At 42.9% G+C, this 10,330-nt stretch overlaps 1 protein-coding gene across 1 annotated transcript in view; it reads left to right on the forward strand.

The window, feature by feature from the left end:
* MEI1 (meiotic double-stranded break formation protein 1) overlaps positions 1-10,330 on the forward strand; it is a 153,700-nt gene that overhangs the window by 22,788 nt on the left and 120,582 nt on the right. Inside the window, exons 9-11 of the mRNA XM_042781067.1 lie at positions 2,089-2,194; positions 2,953-3,156; positions 5,840-5,970. Coding sequence (XP_042637001.1) covers positions 2,089-2,194; positions 2,953-3,156; positions 5,840-5,970 — 441 coding nt within the window. The remainder of the gene's footprint in view (positions 1-2,088; positions 2,195-2,952; positions 3,157-5,839; positions 5,971-10,330) is intronic.

Genomic DNA, 10,330 nt, shown 5'->3' on the forward strand with positions numbered 1-10,330 from the left:
CCTTTTGCTCTTGTCCTGAACTGTTCCTCACCCTTCCAGTCTCGCAAATGCTACCTCCCTGTGGTGAAGTCACGTCCTTCTGGCACAGTCATTCTATGGCCCATTCTCTATATCCTCCTGGATGCAGTATCGATTTTCTTTGATGAATATATCAAGGAAATATGTCCACTACATCTTGATTTAGTGTTTTCAGTGTTATATGTTACTTTGTACTGAAGGCATTTGCCTTTACCAGCGTTAAGGTTAAGCATTGGGTGGGTATGTTTAACCTGCTTTTTTTCATTGTAGTCAGAGATATGTAAACACACAGCTTTTGGATTGTGTTAAGATTTAGGAGTAATATCAGAATCTTTTTATTTATGTTTCAAAAGGAAGACAAATGTTTATATTAAAACCATCATTTAACATTCAGGGGCAAAGTTATGAAAACTTCTTAATCATAACCAGACACTTTGAGAGAATGAATTTCTGGGCATGGGGGCTCAGGACCATAGATAGTCTTGAGGACACTAAGGTCAATAAGCATAAAGTAGTCTACAAAGTCAATATTCTACATCCTAGTTTGGTGAGTAGCAACTAGGGTCTTAGAAACTTGTGAACATCCATCTAAGGTGCAACTCTTGCTCTTTCCCTGTCCGGATCAAAGAAGAGTATACAAGATCAAAGACTCAAGGAAACAATCCAAAGGACTAATGGACCACATGGACACCAGCCTCCATGACCCTGAGACTAGAAGAACTAGATGGTGCCCAGCTATCACTGCTGACCTCTGAAAGAGATCACAATAGGAGGTCCTGGATAGAGTGGGAGAAAAATGTGGAACAAAACTCAAAAAAGACCAGGCTTACTGATCTGATGAAGACTGGTGGAATCCCTGAGACCATGGTCTTTGGATACCCTTCATATCGGGGAATCCCCATGGTTCAACTTTCAGCCAAATGATAGACAGGCCTATAAGGTGAACAGTAATACCAGGAAAGTATATACAGTCAACCATATGAGATGGAAAGGGCATAGAGCTAAGAAGAAGGCAGGAAGGGATGAGAAAGAAGGATGAAGGGAAATGGTAAGCACAGAGAGGAAGTGAGGAAAATGTTGTTACATTGTGGGGATTGCAATGAATGTCACAAAACAATGTATGGAATTATTGAATGAAAAACCAATTTACTTGGTAAACTTTCACCCAAATCACAATTGAAAAGAAAAAGGAACATTGAATTATTAAAATGATTCCCCATGATGTGATAAGAAGATTAAGGTGGGATGCAACACCCGTTCACCCCATCACAGCTCTGATTGATGTAAGGGGAGTTTCCCTGGGGTGTGGCCTGCAACACCTTTTATTTTACAAGAGATTAAAAGAGAGAGAATCAAGGGAGAAGGGGGACATACTACTACAAAGAAGGAACAGTCAGGAGCAAGCACCCCCTTCGGCCCCAGGGCCCCTGCTCTGGGATCCTTCTAGAACCAAGAAACACAGAAAGAGAAAACCTTTCCTTAGAGCCGGCACTCTGAACTCAGGCTTCTAGGTTTCTAAACTGTGAGAGAATAAATTTCTGTTTGTGAAAGCCATCCACTTAGATATTACTGTTACAGCAACACTAGAGAACTGAGACACCTATTGACTCTGCCTGTAAAGCATCAAGCATACAGCCTGGCACAACATAGACAGTATTCAGAAACAACAGTAGTAGTAGTAGTAGTAGTAGTAGTAGTAGTAGTAGTAGTAGTAGAAGGAATAGCAGTACTACTAATAATTTTTGCAGTGAGCCAGCGTTCTGTCTTTATGACATCCCAACTCTCACTCTCCAGTTTCTAGTTCAGTAGGAGGCAAATATCATTTTAATTTGGTGTAATAAACATGTACTCAGCTAGGTACTGAAGACTCAGAGGAATTGGGCTCAGTCCCTGCCCCCTGGGGGTTCTCAGTATAAGTGGGGAGATGGACATGTACTCAGTCAATGAGGCTGGCTGCTGATGTGAGAGGCACACCCAGTACAGGTGTTGGTGAGGGTAGGCAAGATAAATTTTGGTGGAAGATCTGCCCTGATCCTAATTTACACAGTGGAGTGTGTTCACTTTCTGCAGCTGTGTAACATGCCCTCCATGCGAGGCAGCCTGGCCACTCTGACGCTTCTCGGCAAGTTGGTGGATGCCATCCCTGCTTTGGCAGACATGCTTGTAATGGAGCACAGTGAGTGACTGTGGGGAGGGGCTGCCATGACCCTTTGCCTGTTTTGAACACTCTTTCATCTGGGTGGCCTGTTCACTGTGTAATCAGTTTCCCCATGTGCAAAATCTGTTCTATGTTGGTCAATGAAAAAGGTCAGTTTTTTGACTCTTGGTCTTGTGCTATTTACATTCATTTTTTAAAATCCAAATAATTAAGTACCTGCTAAGAACCTTTCTTTTTAGTGGAAGGAGAAATCAATTCTGGAATACAGAGGCACTTTTTTCCTGTCAGCAAAATGCAAATATCTCACAGAGGATTTATCCAAGGGCAAATAAGTTAACTTCTCTAAGCTTTGATTTCCCTTTTGATTAAGTGCCCAGAAAGCATTTATTGGGCTCAGCTTTATAAAAGGAGCTCTGGTGGTGTAGTGCCTAAGGCATATTTGACTGCTAACCAAAAGGTTGGTGGTTCAAACCCATCAGCCATTCCATGGAAGGAAGACTGGGCAGTCTACTTCCGTAACGATTTACCATCTTAGAAACCCAAAGGGGGTCGATGAGTCGGAATCGACTTGATGGCAGTGAGTTTTTTTTTTTTTTTTTAAGCTTTGTAAGGATCAACTGAAAATGATAATGGAGAAGAAAGTTCTTCGTAATTGTCCAAAGGCTATACAAATGTAGGGGATTGCCAGGGCTACCCCACTGGGGGAGTCATTTGGGGTTTCTTATATCAGTTGACACTGTGAGAATCCCCTGGTTACTGGGTTGTTTTCTGGACAGGCAACCTGATGGGACATCTGTTGAGAGGTCTGGTGTACCCCAATGAGATGGTGCAAGCTTCTGTCTGTTACCTGTACGGGAAGCTGTATGCTGCACCAAGAGCAGCTGAGATGCTTTCCGGCCATTTCCGGGAGAAGCTGTGTCCACTCTTCCTTTCTACCATGAACAGTGCCCAGACAAAGGAACTACAGATCAACTGCTTGGGTAAGACAGGCATGGGGAAAAAAGGGGAGCAAACTTTGGAAGATTTTGCTTTAGGACTTAGAGTCCCTAGGTGGTACGTGCTCAGCTGCTAACCAAATGGTTGGTGGTTTGAGTTCACCCAGAGGTAAAGAAAGGCCTGGAGAGGTACTACTGAAAACCAGCCATGGAAAACCCTGTAGTGCTCAGTTCTACTCTGACACACATTGGGTCATTATGAGTCAGAATTGATTCATTGGCGACTGGTGGTGGCTTTTTGTTGTTGTTATGTGCCGTCGAGTCAGCCCCAACTCATAGCGACCCCTCCTTGGGTTTCCGAGGCAGTATCACTACGGAAGTAGGAATGCCCAACCTTCCTTCCGAGGAGTGGCTGGTGGGTTTGAACCGCCAGCCTTCTGGTTAGCAGTCAAGTGCTTTAGCCACTATGCTACCAGAGCTCCCAAAGGCTTTAGGGCTTGAGATATTTGCTGCTCTAGTGGTGCAAAAATGTGGTGCTTTGCAAAGCATAGAAACTTGGAGATGAGGTGCATAGACTGTGTAAAACATGCTGATGCTGCATCTTCAGGCTGTTGGAAGGAGAAAGAAGAGAGAGGCAAGTTAGCAGATTTTCTTCCTCCAATCTCTGCCTACCTGGTGCATCCTATACTTGCTGCCAAGTGAATCATCACATGGCACAGCTCACGACCTGCCACTTTCCTATTCCTGAATCTTCCATGGCTCCCTGTGGCCTTCAGGCAAACTCTGGGTTTCTCTGCTTGTTGTTTGAGACTCTTTAGGAGCCCCAGTGTGCCCTTCCAGCCTCTTCTGCTACTTCCTTGCATAAGTACATGAGATCTCTCAAACGCTCTGAGCAGGGAGCTTTGGTATTTCATACAGAGCTGATGGGCACTGTGATTGGTGACTGTGTGAAGGCTTGTTCTGGAGCAGGAGCTCCAAGGAAAAGCAGAGCCTGTGGGCAACAACAGCTTCTTTTCACAATTTTGGCTGAAAGCCCTGTGTAGAAATGGTCCAGCTACACATAGTGAGCATTCACACTGGGCCAGGCCTGTGCTGGGGTCTGGGTCATAAGCTCTAGTGTGGAAGGCAGGCTGATGTGGAAGACAGATGTAGAAACAATTAGAGTCCAGTGTGGTAAGAGCTGTCACAGAAGTTGCAAAAAAGAGGGTGGGAGCACAGAATGGGAGAAGCTTCCCAAAGAAAAGGATGCTGGGACTGAGTGCTCAGTGTGAGTAGGCTTTGGCCAGGAGAGGAAGGGAGGGGGCAATATGGGCAAAAGCAAAGGTATGTAACTTGGCACAGGGCAGTACATGGAGTTAGGGCATAGCGGGGCAAGGAAGTACCCAAAGATGAGGTCCTGGGCCATCCCAGAAACTGGTCTGGGCACAGCAGAGGGAAGTCTCAGCTGATGATACTTGGAAGTCCCATTTTAAATACCACCTGTGCTATGCAGCCTTTCTTTACCACCTATCCCCCCAGCCAGAGGTGTGGTCCCTTCTTTGAGCTGAACCTTTCAAGTGCTGTGTCTTAATTTTTGTAATGTGTCATCTTATTCATTTAGTCTAAAGTCCACGATCCTTACAAGGCTCTTTATGATCTAACCCTTATTTACTTCTCCAGCCTCATTTCTTACTTCTCTTTGTGTGTCACCCTGTACCTATAGCAGCCAAGTGCATCTCCAGGAATACACCATACTTTGTTGCCTTTGTATACTCTCGTCTCTCTGCCCTGAAGAAGTTGTCTCTCTCTCTCACTTCTTATTCTTCAAGATTTGGTTCACATATTTTATTTTTTTAGAAGTCTAACCTGAGCCTCTGGCTGGATTTGATGTTTCCTCTGATTTTCCACAGACCCCTGGGCTTTCTTTTTCACATCATTTCATATTAACACTTAATTTTCTGATGTGCCATCTTGTTTATGTGTTGGCTAGATTATGTATTATTTAGAATGCTTTTAGTGACTTCCAGCATAAAGACTAGAATCCTTAACATAGCTTACATGGTCTTTCATAATATGACGCCTGGTTATTTCTGAAGCATCATTTCTTGATATTTTCTTCTTTCTTCAACCACTCTGGCTTTCTTTCAGTTCCTGGAATGTTATTCCTCTGCCTGAAATGCAATACCCACTTTACCTTGCTTCATCTAGGTGTGTGTCCTTAAGGTGTGGCTTAAACCACACTTACGCATGGGAAGCTTTACCGATCCCCTACATGGGTTAGATCATCTGATATCTGGATATTCCTCATTTGTAGCCTTTATCAAAATTCTAAGGAATCATTCATGTGACTTAGTTTTATGACTGTTTTCACTATAGGAGTATATGCTCCATTTGTCAGTCTAAAAAATTATTTATTGAGTTTCTGCTGCATGTCAGGGACTGTGTCAGGTGATAGATGAATGATCCCTGTCCTCATGACACTTATAGTTTAGTGGGGTGACCAGGGCCTAGGCTTATCTGGTTTACTATTGACTCTCTAGATCCTTATGCTTGGCACATGTAGGTTCTCACTAGATCCTTGTAGAAGAGAGCTGGGTTGCAGAAAGCAAATTGGTGCTTAAGAATCGTACCATTCTTCATGTCTATGGAGACATGAGGAGTGTCTCTGGAGTTCTCTGTGGGGCTACCTTGGATGTACTTTGGTGCCTGTGTTCATCTCACCTCACTTCCCTACCTCTTTGCTTCCTAGGTTTGCTGAGGCAGCTGCTGAAGTATGACCTCTTTGTGACCATGCTCATGAACAAGCCTCCACTACTGGAAAGTGCTGAGAGTGTTGAGGGGCCACCACGAGAGACCTCACTGCCTTTAGTGCTCAAAAAGGTACTTATTTTGTGATGCTTGGTCTCCAGGTTCAATAACAAGGGGAACCAAATGTCTCCTGGACCTTGTCCTAGTCTACTACCCTTTCTACCTAGGATTTCCGAAACTTTCCTCACTGACAAGACAGTATGCTGTTAAAAAGCTCCAACCAAATTTCTTTTCAATGATTAAGTTCTTATCTTTGCATCTTCCCCTTTATATCAGGTGCCTGAAAATGGAGAAGGCATACAGCAACAGAAGCAAAGATACCTCAGTTGTTTTACATATAAAGCTCAAGTTTCTCAACTCGGTACCAAAAGTTCTCTTTATCTAGATCTTGTTTGTCCCTTCAGCCTCACTTACGTGTCTCCTGCACTCCAAACTGTTCCAGCCATACATACTTCTCTCCGGTCCTGCGTATGTAGGTCATCCTACTCCTGAGCCTGTGTACATGCTCTGCCCCTCTGCCTCTGAGCTTTTTCCCCTCTTTGTCTGTTGAGCTCTGACTGAGCCTTCAAGTCCTGCAGGGTTCCCCTGTCACTCCAGCTACTTTAGGTAGACTGTCACGATGTTGGCTTGACCATATTGTGATTGATTGACTGGGAGCTTCTCCAAGGCAGGATCTGAGTCTGGCTGTCTCTCTCCCCAGTGCTCCAAACAGGGCCTGGTAGAACTACATGTCCTCATGTGATGTTGGGGGATTGGCCAAACTGTGGGCTCTTCTTCAGGAAGAAGGCGAGCCTGTTCAGAGTGGGAATGGGACGTCAGGGATGGATAAGATAGATATTATAAAGCTGACAGAGCAAACTGCTCCTACTTTGGTTCCTCGGGGTGCTCCTAGAATCGCCCATAAAGACCTCTGAACTCTGGAGATCAAGTCCTGTGTCTCTGAACCAGATAATCTCATGTCAGCTTCCTTTCTGTGTTCATTTCTCTGCTGCCATCCTGGAACTGTGGTAACATCTGGTTAGAGCATCTCATCCTGGGTTCAGCACAGTGGATCTTATGTCCTCACAGGGAACTACCAGGGATGGTAATGTAGTGGCAAGAACTAGGGAGTGTTTCCCAAGGAAGAGAAATTTGTGGGAACATGAATCTGGGTTTAGAGGTCCCAGCATCCATTCACATCCATCCATGTCTTGAGTAGAGACAGGCCCCATCCAAGGGGTCGGAATGAGGGAAAGTTGGGGACAACAAAGTGGCAGGATCCAGGTAATGGGAGGGAGGAGAGGGTTCGAACAGCTAAAGGAGATGAACTTGTTTGTCAGTTTGTCATACTGTGGTGGCTTGCATGTTTCTGTGAGGCTTGAGGCTGTGCCACTGGTGTTTCAAACACCAGCAGGATTGCATATGGTACACAGGTTTCAACACAGCTTACAGAGTGAAACAGACTAGGAAGAAGGAAGAGGCCATCCACTTCTCAAAGAGTTGGCCAGGGAAAACCTTATGAATAGCAGGAAAACACTATCTGATGCATTACTGGGCAACTTTATGAATAGCCCAGGAACATCGTCTGATACAGTTCAGGAAGATGAGCCCCTTAGGTGTGAAGGCACTCAAAATATGACTGGGAAAGATCTGCTTCATCAGAATAGAACCAACCTTAAAAATATAGATAAAGTAAAGCTTTTGGAACCTCCATTTGCTGATGTGGCATGACTCAAATTAAGGAGAAACAGCTGCAAACATCCATTAATAATTGGAACATGGAATGTATGAAGTATGAATCTAGGAAAATTGGAAGTTGTCAAAAATGACATGGAATGCATAAAGATTGATAACCCTAGGCATTGGTGAGCTGAAATGAAATGGTTTTGGCCATTTTGAATCAAACAACCATATGATCTACTATGCTGGGAATGACAATATGAAGAGGAATGGCATGGCATTCATCATTGCAAAGGATGTTTCAAGATCTGTCCTGAAGTACAATATTGTATAACGCAATATATCCATATGCCTACAAAGAAGACCAGTTAATAATACTATTATTCAAATTTATGCACCAACCACCAAAGCCAAAGATAGGAAATTGAAGATTTTTATCAACTTCTGCAGTCTGAAAATGACTGAACATGCAATCAAGATGTGTAAATTATCACTGGTGATTGGAATACAAAAGTTGGAAACAGAGGAATCACCGGTAGTGGGAAAATTTGACCTTGGTGACAGAAATAATGCTGGAGATCACATGATAGAGTTTTGTAAGACCAACAACTTGCAAATACCAACTCATTGCAAATACCTTTTTTCAACAACACAAACAGCAGTTATAGACACGGACTTTGCCAGATGGAGTATACAGGAATCAGATTGACTACATCTGTGGCAAGAGGCGATGGAAAAACTCAATATCTTTAGATAAAACAAGACTAGGAGCTGATTGTGGAACAGACCATCAATTGCTCATATGCAAGTTCAACTTGAAGTTGAAGACAATTAAAAGAAGTCCACAAGAATCAAAATATGACCTTGAATATATCCCTCCTGAATTTAGAGACCATCTAAAGAATAGATTTGATGCTTGAATACTAGTGACTAAAAGCCAGAAGAATTGTGGATGACATCAAGAACGTCATCCATGAAGAAAGCAAGAGGCCATTAAAAAGATGAGAAAGGCACAAAATCTAACTCCAGATGGATCAAAGACTTAAATTGAAAGCTAAAACTATAAAGTTCCTTAAGGAAAAACTAGGGGCAAATTTAGGGCCCTAATATATGGCGTAAATAGACTATCAAGCATAACCCAAAATGCACAAAGAGCAGAAGAGAAACTAGATGAATGGGACCTTCTAAAAATTAAATTTTTAAGTGCTTCCAAAGACTTCTCCAAAAGAATCAAAAGAGAACCTACAGATTGGGAAAAACTATTTGGCAATGACATATCTGACAAGGGACTTATCTCTAGAATTTATAGAAAACTCTAACACCTCAATAACAAAAAGACAAATAATCCAGTTAAAAAATGGGCAGAAGACATGAATAGACACTTCACCAAGGAGGGTATTCAGGCAGCCAACAAACATATGAAGAAATGCTCATGATCATTAGCCATTAGAGATGCAAATCAAAACAACAATAAGATACCATCTGGCCCCAGCACTAGTAGCAAATTTCAACAAGACAGAATAATAATTGTGGGCAAGGATGTGGAGACATTGGGACTTTCATACACTGCTGGTGGGACTGTAAAATGATAGAACCACTGTGGAAAGCAGTGTGGCAATTCCTTAGAAAGTTGGAATTAGAAATAGCATTTGACCCAGCCATTCCATTACTAGGTATATATCCTAAAGAAGTGAGAGCCATGACAGGAACAGATGTATGCACACCCATGTTCATTACAGCATTATTTACAATAGCCAAAAGATAGAAACAATCTAGGTATCCATCAGCTGAGGAATGGATAACCAAACTATGGTACACACACACAATGGAATAGTATGAAACCCTAAAGAATAATGTAGAATCTGCAAAACACCGCATAACGTGGATAAACTTGGAGGACATTATGCTGAGTGAAATAAGTCAATCACAGAAGGACAAATATTGTATTAGTCCATTATTGTAAAAGTCAAGAAAGGTTTACCTATGGAAGGAAATTTTCTTTGTTGGTTACCAGGGGTGGGAGGGTAGGGTAGGGAACACTGTTAGGTAGGTAGAGATAAATACTGATTTGGGTGAAGACAGGGGCAGTGTACCAGATGTGAGTGATCAACATGGTGGCATTGAGGAAGAGGAAGACATAGAGAAGTACATGGGAGGTACAGACAACAAAGATGAACCCTTTTGCACATATAGTACTGTGTTGTCAGTGAAGGCAACTATGGGTATATGGGTAGATAGATGAGTGGACAGGCTGGAATATTAGGTAGGTCTGTAGTGGGAAGTGTACCCAAGACCATGTGTAGGGTTGGCAGACAATGGTCCTATAAGTGTATTTGTGTGATGTGTAAGAATTCTCAGGGGTATAGTAGAGTTGACAAGGGATAAGGTTGTAGTCATTTCTTGGTCACAGCCAGCTACCCAGAGGGACTGAATAGTTGAACCTGTGGGCTTGAGACCATAGTTGCAGGTGAAATCAAACTCAATTGGCATAATATACTACACAAAATATATTCCACCTCCTACCTTGGTGAGTAACAACTGGGATTTTAAAAGCTTGCAAGCAGCCATCTAGATGCAACGATGGGTCTCTCCTTGTCTATAGCAAAGAAGAATGAAGAAAACCAAAGATTCACGGAAAGAATTAGTCCTAGTGACTGGTACACCATGCAGTCCTCAGCCTATACAACTATGAGACCAGAAGAACTAGATGGTGCCCGGCTACCACTGTCAACCACTCGGAGGGGGATCTATGTAGGAGATCCTGGATAGAGAA

The sequence above is a fragment of the Orycteropus afer genome, unplaced genomic scaffold (genome assembly GCF_000298275.1).
Source record: "Orycteropus afer afer isolate SDZICR_OR568_19922 unplaced genomic scaffold, OryAfe1.0 scaffold00083, whole genome shotgun sequence".
Taxonomy (NCBI): domain Eukaryota; kingdom Metazoa; phylum Chordata; class Mammalia; order Tubulidentata; family Orycteropodidae; genus Orycteropus; species Orycteropus afer.